The 18,278-nt window shown below is 37.7% G+C and overlaps 1 protein-coding gene across 4 annotated transcripts in view; it reads right to left on the bottom strand.

The window, feature by feature from the left end:
- The window catches only part of MYO5A (myosin VA), a 168,275-nt gene that overhangs the window by 85,075 nt on the left and 64,922 nt on the right, over positions 1-18,278 (bottom strand). For all 4 annotated transcript variants that reach the window (XM_072962395.1, XM_072962396.1, XM_072962397.1 and 1 more), the window contains exons 5-9: positions 10,895-11,051; positions 6,408-6,551; positions 4,108-4,189; positions 3,369-3,476; positions 1,588-1,694 (exon numbers count right to left, since the gene is read on the bottom strand). In XM_072962395.1, coding sequence (XP_072818496.1) covers positions 1,588-1,694; positions 3,369-3,476; positions 4,108-4,189; positions 6,408-6,551; positions 10,895-11,051 — 598 coding nt within the window. The remainder of the gene's footprint in view (positions 1-1,587; positions 1,695-3,368; positions 3,477-4,107; positions 4,190-6,407; positions 6,552-10,894; positions 11,052-18,278) is intronic.

Below are 18,278 nucleotides of genomic sequence, written 5' to 3'. Positions count from 1 at the left end.
CCTGCTGAGACCTGGATTGAAGATGGACCCTCCAAGGAAGATGGCATTTGCTTCTGTCAGGCAGCTGGGGCACCACCAGCCCAGGAACAACTTAAGCTAAGTTTCCTGTGTGTAGTTTTTGGGGACCATCCAGGAACTACGAAATCAGGCTGGGAAGTTCGTGTGAGGGGTCAGTTATTGTCATAAATTTTTAAGGAACTATTTTTTTCCTCTTCCGCTTAGCATGGGGACTTGAGCCAGATTAACTTTTCCTCGTACTCTAGGAGTAGGCAGTGAGCAAGTTTATTACTGGTTCCCCATTTAGGGTCTCAGCTTTAGGCAGAAGTTTTTCTTTTTGTTCCTCTGTTTATATGAGTCCTAGGCTTTATCTTTTGTCTTCTGCACCTACTTGGCTATGAAAATCAAAGCTCAAGGTCACTGGGTTCAGCAAATGCCCTTGAGGTGAGTCCCAGCTTCAGGGTTCTGCTTTGTTCTCTGAGTTTCTGTTTTCACTTAGTATTTGGCCTCTAAGAAGTTCTTACGTATTTATTTTAAATAGTCTTTAAAATATAATTTATCCAGCATGAAGCTCAATCAGACCAACCAGTCCAAAAATGCTGGGAAAGGAAGTCTCTTTCATTTTGTAGATGAGGAAAACAAGGTTCAGAGAAGCTAAGGAACTCACCCCAAAACATAGAGTGAGTAAACAGTAAAGTTGGGATTGAACCCAGGCAGAGACCATGACACATATATTTCAAAACTGAAGTCTAATTTATCCAGATTTAAGTCACATGAATTAATCTACATGTAGATTTGCAAATATCAACTTGGGTGTCTGAAGAGTGAAACATAAATCTCAAGACTGCTTCCTATTATAATCCTTGAGGAAGCAGGATGGAAAAGAATTATATTACAACTTCTTCCATTTTAAAAAAAGTCTAAAAATGCCTAATAAATATATGTGTATGTGTGTCTTATCTTTGATGGTGGTGACCAGAAAATATCACAAGTCACAAATGCCCAATGAGAACAATCTGAGACTGTCAGGTTTTATTATAGTTAAAACAAATGAACTGGGTTTTAGTTCTCAGTGTGCAGTTATCACTATGTGTAGAAAGAAGAATACATGAATCACCCTACTTCCCAAGCCATCTAACTCCTCTTCCCAGGAGTAACCACTGCTAATGGCTTCTTCAGGAACTTTTAAATCGTATTATTATTTCCATAGCTGAAGACACAAATAGAGTTACCAATTCTTGGTGGGTGTGCCATGAGCCAAACTAGCCCTCTCTCCAGACTCACCAATCCAACTTTCATATCTAATATTTCCCATCTCTGTTTATATGGATCAGGTATGTATCCAAGTTCTTTCCTCCTCCTTCACTCTCTCTCTCTCTCACACACACACACACACACACACACACAATCACTGTGCACCAGAGATCTGAATCCACACTTCTTTATTTACAATTCAAGATTCTACTCTGGATAGTGTATCTGTCTGATAATTCTCTCTCTGATAATTATTAATGTTAGTTAATAGAGTGACTTCAAATGCACTGTTTCCATAAAGAATCAACAAAACTAAAAAGCTTGTTCTGAGCTTACAGGTATTGTGCAGCTGTCTGAGTCTCGAGATGTAAATCCAACATTGCCTAAGTGAAGGATGCCAGCAAGTATTCGGAAAATTCCCATCTGATAAGATTCACTAATTCCTGAAACACAGAGTAAGTGAACAAATGATTAATTTCAGAACAGGAACTAAACAATTATAGCAGACAACTTTAAGCCCATTTTTAACTCTTGAATATTGCCAGGTGTTATACACATCATAACGTGTCAGAGTTAACATTTCACACACAATGCAGTTTAGCACTGTGGCTGAGAGTGTGAGCTGTGGACTGAGACAGACATTGGCTCTGCTCCTGACCTGCCACCTCACCTGCACAGGTAACTTCACCCTCTATCCTTCTGTTTTCTCATTTGAAATGCAGGAATAGTAGGGACTATCTCAAAGGGTGTTTGTGAACATTAAATGAGAAAATGCACACAGTAAGCTTAACACACTGTGTGACACATGGTAAGTGCTAAACAAATTATAGTCATCATTGTCACACACTGGATTTAAGTATTTTATTAACATTATTGCCTTTTCTATTTATCTCTGCTCCAAATGCAAGCTGCAGCCCAATAAAGCTATTTTAAGACAAATTACTTAATTATCTTTTCTAACTTCAGATCAAGTGTAAGTCAAAGAGATCCCAGGATTAGAAGTGTTCAGGCTGGTGCTGTACCCCAGCCTGATGAGCGAGTGTCCAAACGCAGCGTTAGGGGAGGACCTGAAGGATCAGGTGGGATGAGAAAGCTGGCAGCCCTTGGCGTTCTATCAGACCAGGCTTCATTTTTCAATAAGGTAAGATTTTCCCAGAATATTAGATGTAATTATATTCAAATAAAAATAGTTAAATTATTCCCAAATATATAATCATATACAGAATAACTGAGAGTTGATCTCATAAGAAATGTTTTGCCATCTCCTGTGTTATGGGCCTTCTTTTTTTTTCACATTTGTAATTTTCTATTTACAGAATTAGTCCTTGTAGTAAAGCAGTGTTTTCCAAATGATAATGTGCACACGAATCACCAACGGAACTTGTCAAAATGCAGATTCTGATTTGGTAGGTTCAAGATAGAGTCTGAGATTTTAGAATTTCGCAAGCTCCACAGCAGTCCTGGACCACACTCTGATAAGCAATGCTTTTAAATTAAAATAACTCACCTCAGAGTGCTCCTTAAAATACCAATATATGACTTTAGAGTTTTTCATATTCAGAGGCTTCTGAATAAATAATTCAGCACTGAAAGTTGCACTTCACATTTCTAAAGGTCAATTTATTTATATGTAGATCCAATTTTTTTTTAAACCCAGAAACAAGACAGTGACATCTGAGCCATTTCAACAACAGAATAAACTACATGTAATACATTGCTTTGTCACCAAACCAGGTCAACCACATTTCCAGACCACAAGAAGACACCCAAAATAAAAAAACCCTACAAAACATGAGTTTTTGTACAGGAACCCATTTCATTTAGCTCTAGGTTTCAGATTTTGTAAAAATTTAAACAAACAGTCCCACCTCCCCTGATGCCCTGAATATTTTAAATAGCTTTATTGAGAAATAATTTGTATACCACAGAATTCATCCATTTTACAAAGCTGTGCAACCATTACCATAAGCTAATTTTAGTACAGCTCCTATCACCCCAAAAAGAAACCTTGTGTCCATATGTCATCCAAATGTATTTCAGAATGAATGTTAAATCTCCCAACAATTCTCACCACTTGATACAAAGCTATGCCAACAAAGGGCTCGAGATTACATTACCTAGTAAAGTGCAGGCCTGCCTGGTTTGTGTCATCTCCTTGGCATCGTCAACTCCTTCAATCACAGGGCTGCCACCTTGCATTGTGTAATTAAAGTTATTTGCATCTCCTGCAGTTAAGGAACATAAAAAAGATCTGCAGTCTGTGAAGAGGCTCTGACTTCCACCTTTATGTCCACTTAGAATCAGAGGCGGCAACAACACAATCAAGTGTACACAGTCTAGCATCTGACTGCCTGTGTTTTCAGTTTTAATACAAAACTCAAAATTAAATAATGGAGTGAAGTATTTGTAGCTTATTTATCTTAGTTTGTGAAATGAATAGTCTTTTCCTAAAGGTCTGATTCCAACCTATGTGCTAGGAGAATGTCTTCAAACACTTTACTCCCTTCATCAGAAACCTCATAGGGTTATACCACATAAACGCCCTTCAATTTTTTACTTTTAATCAAGGCAAATTTCAAACATACACAAAAGTGTAGAGACTAGTATAAAGAGCTCCTGCGTACTCATCACTCATCTTAAACGAGCATCGACTCAAGGCCAATCCTGTTCCATTTATACAGCCACTCACCCCTTCCCTGTCCCATGAGTTATCTTAAAGCCAACTGCAGACCTTTTATCATTTCATCCATAAATATCCCAGTGGGAGATAATCTCCTTTTTAACAAGTAAATTTATGAACTCAGAAATTATTATAAAATGACACCAGCACAAAAAAATCTAATGCCATATTCATACCTAATCGCAGCATTTTAAATTCGGGTAACTTTGCCGAGGCACAAAGCTGGTAGAAGATATGATAGTTTCTCTCCTCTTCTGCCTTTGAAAGAAGAAGACTTTTCAGTTATAGCATTTTAATCTGAAACTCAAAATTCAATCATAAAGTAAAATTTTAATATTTATTTCAGCTGGTGAAATAAATTGTCCTTTCCCAAATTTCCTAATACATATCCACAATTATTAAACCTTATGATTTATTAGCTATGTGCATACGTGTGAGTGTGTATCTGTTGGTTACATTCAACATAAAATATCTGATAGGAATGCTTTTCAAACTAGTGAACAGCTTGCTATATGGAATTGTTATAAGAGATCAGTGCCTCTGGGGAAAGCTAAAACCAATTTTTTTTCCATTATGCAATGATTTCTCACAGTACCTCTTAGATTCATTGTCTTTCTAACACTTTGAAAAAAAAATCCTTTTTTTTGGGGCATATTTTAGACTGGACCATCTACTGTGGTTGTTTGTAAGAAATCCATAAATGTACTATATCATCTACATCATTTTAGTTTATATACTGAAAAGTCAGTAAGAATATTTTATAAAATAGAAAATAAATCATGTACAATCCTAAGTTTTTTAAGTATTTTCTGACAGTCTTTCCCCACATATATACCATAAAAATACAATTTTAATAATACTGTGCATACAAAACTGAATCCTTATACTCTATCATTATACCCTTGAATTCTGTAGTGTATTCAACTGACTAAAGAATAGTGCAAGGAAGGCCAAGGACAGGTTTGATGCCCAACAGGGGCTGATGTCTGGTAAACAAGGTTTATTATAGGGACAGAAAACACTAAATAAATTAACAATACACCAATGATCACAAGCATGATCAGGTAAGAGATCAGGTGATTCAGTTCATAGACAACTGGAAAAGTGGGGTTATCTGCAGAAAAGCTTTGGTCATCTTTGTGCATGAAGGACAGTATCAGGTATGCTCTGACTGACTCAGTTGGACATCCCAAACATCCTCAATATTATATAGCCCGGGGACTGGGGAACAGCTAAAATTGCTTCATTGTTTCTAGGCAAGACAGTAAGGAGTAGGCCTTAATGTTTTATCTTAACATCTTAAGCACTATTCGCCTCTGGTCATCATACCCAGTTCACCCTTAACCATTTACCTCTCAATCAAATCTGTACTATTCAGACTCAGCCTTCTCTTAGATCTACATATATTTTCCCCCATTCTTTCTTCTGGAGACTAAACATTTTTTTAAAAACGTATTCAAGTGTACATGTGTGTACAGTAACATTGCTCTGTATGTACCTAGATACCAGCACAAAGGAAGAGGGTGGCTCTCACTTCACTATAAAAATCAAATATTACATTTAGGCAGCCACGAATCAGGCACAACCCCCAAAGTCAAAGCCAGGGTAGCTCTAGGCTGCCCAAACTATGACTCTCAGTACATCCCAGACACTTTCAAAGCCCCAACAGACTTGTGCAATGGAAACTGTAGGCTCTGTTACACAGTGGAAATTGAAGACTCTGCTACATGGCAGCGCCAGGGCTATTTGAACCTCAATGCAGTGGCACCCAGTCAAGGAACTACAGAACCCAGCACGTAGCGGGTCACCAGGAGCCCTATGCTGGGAGTTTTCTAATGATAAGTCTCCACATTCCTTAGTATACCTGTAACTATGTAAATGCATGCCTGCCAGTGTTGTAATATGTAATATCTCCCACTTACAAATTAAAAGGGGCAAGAGCATAGTGTGAAAGCAAATCCTGCACAGATACGTAGATCTGAGTACATTCTTTGACAGTAGCTCACAACTGGGTTGTGAGGACCTTTCAAATCTCATTTTCCTATCTATGCAATATCATACTAGTGAGGAGAAGAAAAAGGAAAGAAGACAGGATAATTTTTTTTCCCTGAACTCAGTTCAAACTGTAGCTCACTAAAGCATAGGCCAACGTCTTCCCTATCATCTGGGAAACATGACAGACAGGACTAAACTAATAGCACCTCTTCTTAACTAAGCTTTTCCTACTCTTTCTGGAGGAAAGAGTCAAAAACCTCATTAAACATCAATCAGTGCCCAGTCCTAAAGATGATTAAGCTAATGGGTATCCCCCTGCCTCTGACAGGCGCTGTTTCACACGTTTCAGTCCAGATGTGGTTTGCAGTAATAGGGTCATAACGTGCTCAAGAATATCTGGGGATGAAATGCGTACCAACAAGCATGAGCTCTGGGCTTAGACGCGACCTAACACAAGGATATGTGTGCAAGCCCGGCTTACCTGGAACACCACTCTGGACTTCTCTAAAAGGTAAGTTCTCATATTGGCACCAATGATTCGATACCTCTTGTCAAAACCAATCTCGATATACTTTCCAAAACGACTGCTATTATCATTCCTGGTTGTTTTAGCATTTCCGATTGACTAAGAAACAAGAGGGGAAAAAATAAGATTTTAGAAGTGCATTTCACACCATGACATTTACAGAGTTTGTTCAGGGAGAGAAAGAAGAAAGTAGAACACAGCCCTCTAAACCTGATTCTTTTAAGAACAGAACCACTTTTGCCCCTGCAGGCACAGCCACCCAGGTATATACTAATAGTCTGCATCTGCCTTGTTATTCTCACAGGAATTATTTTCAGAAACAGCAGACCTGAGTCCAGAGGTTGGGAGGTCCTCACCCACCATGTGTGGTGATGGAAAGCACTCACCCATCTCAGCAAAGGAAGAGAATGGGTGTTCCTGGGTGGTGCTTAGGCACAAGCGCTGAGTTAAATTATTAGAGTTTTGGTTTATTGAAAAGCTTAGTCTGTTTCATGTAAATAAACTGGTTAAGACAAATGAGTATTTTCCTGGAAATGCTCTGGTGTTCAGGGTCTCTTTAGCCAAAAGTTTCCATCATCTTATTCCATGACAACAAAGACCTAGCGAGTGGACTGATCATTAGCAGAGTGTTAGTAATTATCCACTCAATTCAAAGCCATTTTCAGAAATCAGACACAGTAAAATCTGGCTTTGGATTTTGATAGTTGTATCTAACTTGCAAGACATCTGCTACAGAAAACAGAGAATGTAACTTTTTGCTAAATTTCTTAATATAATCTTAAAGAATTTAAGTGGCATATGCACTGCTTTCTGATTTAGGTAACATGCTTTTATAAATTTTTCTTTCAAGGCAAAGCAAAAAACATGCTGTAGCTAGAAAAGCAAGTGCTCACATAGTGCACACATTAAATGTAATTTAATTTCATATAAGATTAGTATCTTTCACTGTGCAAAGCCTGTGACTATAAGGATTAGAATACTGAAACCACAGGAGAGAGAAAGATATGAAAAAGCTCTGGAGTGTCAAAAATGCAACACAAAACAGGTGATGAAACAGTAGTAACAAAACCACAAAAGTCAATACATTAGGTTCTCTGATTAATAAAAGAAAACATATTTTCACTCTCTGCAGTACAAGGCAGGTAATGTCCTATTTCGTTTTGGCAGTGAGAACACTGCTAAATTTCAGATTAACAGTGTGGATGGAAAAAATGGCTGGAAGCTATCTTCCCAGCCAAATAACAGAGGGATTTAATGCAGCCCTGGATAATTTAACAATACATTTACTCAGATATCCTCCCTCTTAATATCACAAAAAGCACAACAAAAAGTCTCCATATAGTCCCATTATTTTTATTCTGTTCAGAAAATGAAATTAGTGATACATGCAAAATTTTCTTTCAGCAAAATCTGTCGTGTCAAAGAGCAGATGAAGGGTCACATGTAGCAGCAGCGACAGCAGGAAGCTACCGAGTGCTCACCAGGCCCTGTCCTGAGCAAGCTGGGGAGGGTGGTGCACAGCTTCTCCTCCCTCCCTGACTCAACCAACTTCCACATGTCACCCCCCACCATCGACTCAGAGTGGAGGTCAGAGCAGTCAACCTGCCGAAACAATACCACGCCTTGTGAGAAGCAGCAGTGGGTAGGCCAGGGTTGAAACAGACCCCTTTGTCTTTGAGTATAAAGTATATAAACACAGAGCACAGAATGGCAGAAAGAGTAAATGAAGCAGAAGTCTGAAGATCTGGGTGTCGAGCCAGGCCCTACCACCACCTTGTTGTCATTTAACCCTCTGAGAAGTGTTAGCGTCCCCAAGTGTAAACGGACTAGAACAGATGAGCTCTGGGGTCCTTTTCCAAAATAAGACTATGATTCTAAGCCTCTAACCTGGTATGGGAAGAAGGTTATGTGTATGAACAGTCCCTTTTGCCCGTTCCCTCTAATTGCGGCCTCTGCCTCGTAAGTACTAGATTTACAAGAGCCTCCCCATTGCTGTTTTCACCCCAATTAGCAAGAAATTGCTTAAGGAAAGCAGTTTTGTGTCTTGATTTTACTACTGATTTCAATGAATTGTTGAGTGATTTCTTCTTTACTAAATGAAGATTAAAATCTTCAACTACAGTTACTGAAGATGAGCAAGAACTACTAAGACCCAGTGTGCCCCCCAAATCTTCCCCATCCTCATCTTAGGATAACAATTTCTAAAGAAAAAAGGGTGAAAAAGAAAATTTCATAAAATTGAGCAAAAAAGAACCATTTATTTCTCTCTACATCACTAGTATTTTGCAAAAGGAGCCTATGCAGAGGATGAGGAGCTTGCTTTCTAAAGGATAATGTGCAAACCCCATTAGCCACTGTGCTGTGATATTAGAGTGTGGGGCACTCGTGATCACTGGAGACCCAGACATGCCTTTCCTGACATCACAGTAAAGGGCTCTGATACAGGGACATAATCTCGAGGCAAGTTGAAAAGCAACAAATTTTCTAGGTCACATATTCAACAGTTTTATCTGTATTTTCTTCCTTTAACTGTAAACCCTTTGTCACCATTCTTCAGCCCTATATTCCATTTTAATCTTTCAAACTGGGATGCCCTCATTTGTAGTTTTGAAAATTAGTTCTCTCTTTATCAAATTTCCTTAATCCAAACTCCCACAGAGAAACTAAACAATGATATAGAAGGAAGTAGCTAAGTCTAACTGATGACTTCATCTTTTTTTGTTCATGCTAGCAAACAGAGTAAATTCCTTATAACTGCATATTAAAAAGTAGTATCTGTAACCATCCCAAATCTTTAATATCATCCTACTAACACAAATCTGTGTTGTAGACAAAAGTGTAGTTATTTTTTGAAAGAGAATATAGCAAGGCTGTAAAATAGTTCATTCAACTTGACATTCTAGACGCTTCATTCCGGACTTATTACATGGTCAGGGCTAGAAGAGACGGGATTCTCCGATGCCATCAAAATCACGACTTTGGGATCTTCTAACATTAGGGACTAAGAACGGCTTAACTACCACCAAATACCAAGGATTTGTTGTTATGATCAAAACACTCAAAATAATGGTAGAAAGCAAAGCCTTGTTGCTTTGTAAACCAAAACAAAAAGCTGGCTATACAGACAGTATCTCCCCACTAGTAACACGAGTGTCGTCCACCATTATACCTGTAGTTTAAATTCTTTCAAAATCTTAGTATTTTCTCAAAATCTTTACTACTATCTTTCGGCATAAAGGTCTGTTTTCTTGTGTCTGTGCTATTTCAGAAAACGTTTCCAGTTCTCTTTCCATAGCTCACCCAGCCCGGGAGGCCTCTTAACTTCCCCGGCACATCTTATTCTCCCAGTCCCAAGAATAGAAGTCCTGCTGCTCTAAAGGGCAGCCCTGTAGGTAAGGGGTCACAGTGTTCTGTTCTAAAGTGTCACACACAGCACTGCACACCAGGCACAATTACCTCCGGGCTGATTAGTGCAAAAACCACTTGTACCACAGGTGCACCAGGCCAGTTCTAAGCGCCATCTGTGTTTGGGTGACAAACAAGGCTTGACAAAGGAAAAACAGGATAAAAAATGCTGACTAATAAGAAAGGTTTGTTTCTACATCTCCAAACTACTTTCTCTCCATTGAATGAGACTTATTTTCTCCAATTAATTGGACTACTTACAAAAATGTAACTTTCTTAAAATTATATTAATTGACAAATAATTCTCTAGTTACAAATCCTAAAATACTCAAATTCTCACACAAAAAGGTCTATTTTCTTTGGCATAAGCATTTGTATAGATAGCCTACTTTTGAAGGACATCCTTTCATAGCTCTTCCTTTTTCAAGGATTTTTAGTTATTCAATTTCTTTTTCTAACCTAAAGTTGTGTGATGTGCTCAGCAGAAACAAGAAGGAAAATATTTAAAAGATCATGATTTAAGTCTATAGTCCCTAACTTGGAAAAAAAAAACCTTATAGCTATACAGCTTGGACTAAGTACAGAAAATGAAATGCAGGCAGAGGAATAATGAAACTCTTTTATGCTTGAGCATAGTGAATCCAATGTTTTGGAAGGAGCTTAAATAAGAGCTTAGGATTGGGAGGAAAATGAGTAACTTATACTTCAGTACAAGGAGCAAGAGATAGGAGTCAACTGGAGGGAAAAAAACTGTAGAAAATAAAGTGCCATTGCCAGCTAGTTGGAGGCAATAATTCAATGGAGCTTAAATATGCAGGATTATGGAATAAAGCAGACTCCATATAGATGGATTTTTAAACAAAATGTCTAGCTTACTAAATTTTTACTTTTCCTAGATGTCTGACTAATACCCGGAAAGGTATTTTCTTACTCTTAGTGGTTGAGAGATGCCGAATGTTCTAATGTATGCTGTATCAATCCATTTTTTTGAGCATGTTTCTTAATAAGAGAATACAGTAAGGCTGCTGCTGTCTTACCTCCATGATGGGGTTGGAGGCCAACACCTTTTCCTCAACATTGGCTTCACTGGCAGAACCACTCACAGTTGCAAAGTATCGCATGGCATACTTAGCTGAGACTGTTTTTCCTGCCCCAGACTCTCCACTTACAATGATGGACTGATTTCGCTCATCTCTGTAAAACAAAGAGTAACTGACAGTGCTGTCCATTTCTGAATGTGATTACATTATTCTCTCTGGGTTCTCATCAATGAGCCATGGTGAGTTTCTGCTGGTTCACACATACAAAAATGTTAGAAGGAACCTATGAATGATATGAAAATACTACTCAATTAAAATTACAAATTGCCTACTAGGTAATAGTCCATAAAGCAGTGTCTCCCACAAACTCTAGCTCTTATAGAAGTATCCTCATTACCTGAGGAAAAAATCATTAATTTGTTGGCTGATTCATTCAATCATAATTCAAAGACTATCAGCTATTACAGCTTTCATTCATTCACACAATGACTCAAAACTCTAAATGATGAACTTGCTCCTAAGACCATGATTTTTTTGAGGATAAGGACCTATGTCACTGTATTATTAATATCCAGCACCTAGTCCAGGGTCTGACACATCACAAATGCTAAATAAATGTGTATTGATTATAAGGAAACAGAACTTCAATGAGCAACCTAGCCTAGGAATAAATCTGCCGTGGCTATGGTTTCCACTGGGACAGAGGCAGGAAACTTCCACTTTCTGAGATGAAACCAGCAGTCAGCTTGAATCCACCAAATTAACGGAATTAGTACATAAAGGTAGTATCATTTGTGCTCTTAATTTACAGAGACTCATAACTTCAAAGGTTTTTAGTGGAACTATCCAATAAGGACAAAAAATGAGAAGGTTATTTCATGATAGAAGATGATCTGTTTATCTTTTAAAAGAGATTTACTTATCCAACAAATATTCAGCAAACACCTACTGCATGCCAAACATTGTGCTAAATACTAGGGATACAACTTTATAAAGCCATGATCAGCATCCTCAAGGAGTTGATGGTCCAATAGAAAAGACACACTAATAATTCAAGATTACAATACAGGTGATGGGGCAATGAGAGGAGGAACAGGTGATCAGGGAAGGCTCCCTGGAGATGATACCTCAGCAAAGTCCAGAACGATGAGTAGGAGAAAGCAAGCAAAGGCCAAGGAAGTTAGGGAAGAAACAATCCAGGGAAAGGAGATAACATAAATGAAGGCTCAGATGCAAGAGAAGTTAGGAAAGATCAGATATTTCAGTTTGGCTAGAACATGGAGTAATGAAAGGTAAGTTTGCAGAGGTTAGCAAGAACTGGATCATAAAGACCTTACATGAGATATTAGGGAATTCAAAGTTTACCTAAAGGTCACTGAATGCCCCTGAACAGAAAATAAACAATCCAATTAGTAAAATCACTCTGGCAGCAATGTGGATATGGGTGGCAGGAGGTCCAGATGAAAAGTTATGAAAGTCTAAATAAAGACTGTGGTGCTCATGACTGAGAGAGGCAGACAGGTTTAAGAGACATAGACACCAAAGCGATTGAAAAGTACTTGGCAGTATATTTCCAAAGTAGAGATTTTTCTAAGGTAAAGGTTTTTTTTTAAATTGAGAAAGTGGGTGGTCACTGCATTATTTTACAAGCCTTGAAAAATACAATGGGAGTATCCAATTCAGGCCTGACTAGCTATATTCACATCACACTACCAGGGCCGTGCAGCAGCCTGTTCCAATGCTCTGACTCCCATATTGTGATACTGTGGGGAAAATCAGGAGGATCCAGGTGACACACTAAGGAATGTTTAATTCTTATAGTAACAGCCTGCATGTAATCCTCATTTTTATAAAATATCCTTGAACCTCATACTCACCATCTCATTCCCTTTTTATTTGAATTTCTAGGCTCAGGTGGATATTCCCATTGCCTCTGTTCATTCATGCCTGATTTCAAGATAAATCACTCTTTTAAAAAATGGTTCTCATTGTGGTGCCAATGCCCTTCTTCCAAGTCATTTAAAATTTCTCAGAACGGATCTTTCTTGATACATAAATCAAGGGACAGTATCAGCAGTCTTTGGACTCCCTTCTAAAGTTTGATTAGAAAAATGATCTTTCCCTAATTCCTGCATGATCAGTTCTGTCACTATACCCTATAGGACAGCTAACTTGACAAAATTCTCCCAGCATGCCTTCCAATAATACACAAGATGAAGAGGCTTCCAATAGTCTGATGATAAGGAAATACTAGTGGGAACTGCTATCCTAAACTGTACTGCCTTTGAAATAGTATTTCAAGTCTTGTGACAAAATGTTACATCAAAAAAATCTAAAAATTCATATGTAATAGCCCTTTCCTATGTCATGGGGAAGAAGAGAAATAATATTAAAGGAAATAAAGTTGAGGATTATTCAAATGAATCACACAGAGTAGTACAAATACACACATAGATACACTGATGTCAAGCACATATCAGATACATTTTTTTTTCCAGGATTTAGGATCCTGGATCCATACAACCAATAATTTTTAAGGACTTTATTATTTATTATTACATTTCCCCAATTTTTTGGCAGATGTTTTCCTTTTTCTCCCAAGCTACTAGGAATGCTCTACTAGGAGCATTCCAATATATACCACTTTTCCATTATATAAATCTTTCTGAATCAGACTCTGGTCTTAGATCTGTCATTTACCAGCTTCATGACTTTGAGCAATTGCATGACCTCTCTGGGTCACAGTTTCTTCATCTTTAAGACTGAATAACATCTAAAATCCCCTTCAAATTCTAAAATACTATAAACTAATACTCAAACTAACTCTGGAGTTGATTTTTCAGATGTTGGAGCCTATATTCTAAGCCAGGTAAACTCTTGGGACTGAGAACAATCGGAACAGGGTAGGACTACAAATACCCAGATGGTCTTGAACGACTATTATGAAATGAGCAACATTTTTTCTCTATAGGACTCCTGAATCTGAGATGGCCAAAATCAATAAAGGGCTACAAAGAGACAAAAGGTAAAACCATCCATATGCCTGCTTTCAAATTAAGAAGGAAACAGAAATCTTTACAAAATAAGTACAAAAAAGTCTTTTAAATGTTTTTCAGTTATATGTGGCCATAGAAAGAAAAGTCAAAAAGAGACAAGAGCAAAGACAGGTAGAAGTAGAGAGCCAACCAGAGGCACAGAAGGGAGAAGGGTAATGCATAATAAAGACATGCGGAGGGCAAAATAGAGTGTGATGGAAATGAGGAGAAAACTGACAATAACATCAGAGATTAACATTTTATGGTTTTAAAGTGAGTATCAGAGTCTACCCTATTCTATTCATAGAGCTGTAAGCTTTAGACTATCACATATATGTAGATAATAACTGATTGTTCTTCGAAATTTTAATTAGCTGATCAACCACTATTCACAATCCTTTAGGTACTCTTGTCTTTATAAGAACCTTCTTTTACATTTGTGATGTAGATATCACATCAAGTGCCTGATAAAACCAAGTTAAGGAACAGAGATTCACCACTCTTCATCAAGGACAGATCAATCTGGAGCAACCTACAGATGCATGAACTGAAAATTTATGTTTCCTAGCTTGGCCAGTACTCTCAAGGGCCTCTGCAGTGATCCTATATGGCCCGGGTGGGTTCCTTGGAGCAGAGGTGAACTGTTGGGACCCGTTGCAGTCAATGGAGCTTCTATTGACTATAATGTGAACTAAAAGTCACCACCTAAAAATACTGCTTCGTTCATTCATTCAACAAGCATGTAATGAGTAGCCACAATGTGCCAAGCACTTTATGAAGATAAAACACTCTAGGGTCATAGCCTATTGGGAGAGACTGAAACGTACAGTTAAAGTACAGTGGTGTAACTGCTAGAAGAGAGGTCTATCCAGGACATTACGAAAACATGGAGAAAGGATATGGGACTAGAGGGAGATGTGAGGAGGCGATGTCAGGAAATGCTCTCCAGAGAAGGTGATGCCTCAGTTGACTCTTACATGATAATTAGGAGAAAACTAGGTTGTATAGGGGGAAAGGAAATGGGAATGAAACAATGTAGAGGCACCTGAAACTCCAGGAAACAAATTATTCAAGGACAGAACACCACTCTGGGTTGATGAAAGAGAGACATGATACATGCCAGTCTACCTTCCTTCTATGGTCCCCACTATCTATCTATGTCTGTTTAGTATCTATAGGTTTATCTATTTGGTCTGTCCAGCCTTTCCTTAGATTATATCTATTAAGATTTCATTTTGTATCAGGCATATTATTTTATACATTTTCCTTCTGAATTGTTCCCTTTAAAAATGTAATCTCTAGTTTACCACGCTCATATTGAATACTATTCTTATCTTCCAAGACCATCATCTTGTCCTCTGCAGACTTAAAAAGTATACTTTCCATTTACATCCAGGTCATTAATGAGGAAACAAAGTAATGCCAGCCTCAGACCTGACTCATGCAGAACACAATTTACTATATCCACCTACCTTGATGGTGACTCACTGATAACCACCCACTAAGTGTTGCCATGTACCTTGGTTAAGTGTACAGGCACCTAGGTCTAATTTTTAGCTTATAAGTGAATGTTTTCTTGAAACAAAACCTAGTTTTATTTTTCTGCAGGCACTCAATAATTGTGTCTCCCTTATTTGATCACTTGCTAAAAAGGGAAAAATATTAAGTTAGTGTAAAATGGTGCATTCTTCCAAAGTCGTGTATTTACTGTGATGTGGCTTCACTTCAGACTCTGATCCCTGTCTCTCTTGTTAGAGAGGTGCAAAGTTTTTCCACATTATTATCACTTGTCAAAAACCAAGGGGCTCTGCTATGTCTCTCCAAGATTTCTGCTTTTAAGATCAATCCCAAGAAGAAAAGACTTAAACTCTAAAGCTGGTACTAGACAATGAGCTCACAAGGACAATATTTAGTATTTTTTCAGTGTGAATATTTACTGTAAGAGTGTGCTGGCACACTGGTGAAAGCTAGACATGCAGATCATTCAGGAAATGAAAATAAGCATCCCCAGAGACACAGCCAGTTCCTGCCGAGGAGCCTGTCACATGGCTGCCAGACCTTTTCACGTCAACCTGACGTTCCTGTTCCATCAATATAGAACCTATGAAGTTAATATAAAGATACCATAATAGACATAGCCAATTTTATTTGTTTGTAATTTTTATAGACTCTTATACTTACTGTACTTCATTCCTACTACAACCTTATTGTGTATAGTACTCAGTAAGTCCCAAATTCATATAATCAAGAATTCTGAAGAGAAATCATTTACCAGGAGTTGAAGTGGTCTCAAAGTAAAACTTGTGTGGAATCATAAAGAATAAATAGAAATTAGGCAGATAAAGGAGCATGGAAAGTGATATACCAGGCTGAATAACAGGTACATAAATAAAAGTGTGTTAATGTTAATCTGAGGAAATAGACATGTTTGAATAGGGCCATGTAGTTGGATGTAAGAAAATTAAATAATAAAGAAGACAGGCTTTGGAGTCTCAGAGCTGGATTCAAATCTTACCTCTCAGATACTATTTATTAGCATGATACCATGAAAGTTACTTTCCTCAGTTTCTTCACTTATAAACTGGGGTGATGATGCATCTGCTCTCAGGGATATAATGAAGATTAGAGATAACATGCCTGACATCAGCTTGGCACAAAGTATACCTCTAAACGTGGTAGTTATTAATTAATAGAAGTTAATCCACCTTGTTATATATACATAAAATTCTTTATCAGGTGGCACTCACTACTTCAAATCTATTTGCACAAGTAGGATACCTGGTACCACACGGCAGGTGAGTCAGTGGTATAGTTGGTAACAGGAGAGATTTTACAATCTTTAACAGCCAGCATCCACTTGGCCAATGAACTTTAGGACAGGAAGCATTCAGGGACTGCCTGGGCAATGAAAGAAGGGGCACCCTAAGGGAAGGCCTGGCAATAGAGTCAGGAGTAAAATGTGATGGGTAGCTAAAATAGACGCAAATAGAATGTAGACATGAGACACCATGATGAAAAGACTGTGATGATACTAACAGCTTATATTTGAATCGTATTTTTCAAAGTGCTTTCTATGTTTATCATCTAATATAATTTTCACCTCTGAAGTAAGCATGACAGGTATTATCTTCTCCTCGATTGGGGAAACAATAACAGAGAGGTTAGATGGCTTATGCACGGTTAGAGCAGAGTTGGGTTGTTACATTCCACATCTCCTAGTTTCCAGAGATGCTCCTTCTGCTTTGCTACTAGCTCTTTACTATAGTCCTCCCTCCACTAGAAAGAGTAAAAGGCTTATGCATTACTTCCTAGGAAATAAAAAGGTAACAGATGCATACCACAGAAAATCTTAAATGTAGAGCTAAACCATCTACTGAAAGTGTTGATAAAACTGAGGCCCAAGGAGACCAGAAGATTTAAGCTCACACAGTTATTTACTGATGGAGCTGTGACTACTATGATTATCTTTTCCATTACACCAAGGTTATGCACATAACTAATTTATTTCAAGAAAACCCATCAATGAAACTTAGTCAATAAAATATGTTTATTCTTACTATTCACAATGGAGCAAAAAAATATACCAAATGAAAACAATCAATATTACCTGGTTTTAAGGAAACAAAAGAAAACAAACTGATGTTTTAAGGCAAATAATAATATTGTTATTCATTTACCAGAGAGCAATCAGCTCCAGCATAAAAAAAGACTGGCAAGAATGTGAAATAAGAACATGAGAAGAAAAACAGATTCAGCAGCCCACTGAGTTTTTCTCCTCTGTAAGCCAACAGGAATATATATTTTTTTGAAGTTGGATGAGCTGATACCAAAGTCTATATATAACAACAAACACCCAAGGATGGCCAGGAAAATAATGAAAGAGATAAACTAGGAGGGGGTTTAATGGTATCAGACACTAAATCATACTAAAAGCCACAATAACCGAAGCACTGTTGTGCTGGGACATGAATAGATAAAGGGAGTTGAAAGGACAGAAGCCAAGAAATTAATCCAAGAACATAAGAAAATTTAGGATAATCATATTCTAATCATAAATTTTAGGCAGCATCTCAATTAACTGGGGGAAAAGATGGGTTTCTTAATAAGTGATCCTTGGATAGATGGATAGCCCTTTGAAAAAAGATAAGTTTAGATCCGTATCTCACATCATACCAAAGTATAAACTTCAATGAGATCAGGGACCTAATGGTAAATTAGAAAACAATATAAGGACTAGAAGCAAAGAGGATTAATTCCTCTCTTACCTTGGTGTAGGTGAAAGTTTTCTTAAAATGACTCAAAATCCAGAGCAATAAAAGAAAAGATGGATAAATTTGCATGGAAAA

This window comes from Vicugna pacos, chromosome 6 (assembly GCF_048564905.1).
Source record: "Vicugna pacos chromosome 6, VicPac4, whole genome shotgun sequence".
Taxonomy (NCBI): Eukaryota; Metazoa; Chordata; class Mammalia; order Artiodactyla; family Camelidae; genus Vicugna; species Vicugna pacos.
The sequence above is the reverse complement of the archived record's forward strand: the minus strand, read 5'-3'. Positions and strand labels throughout refer to the sequence as shown.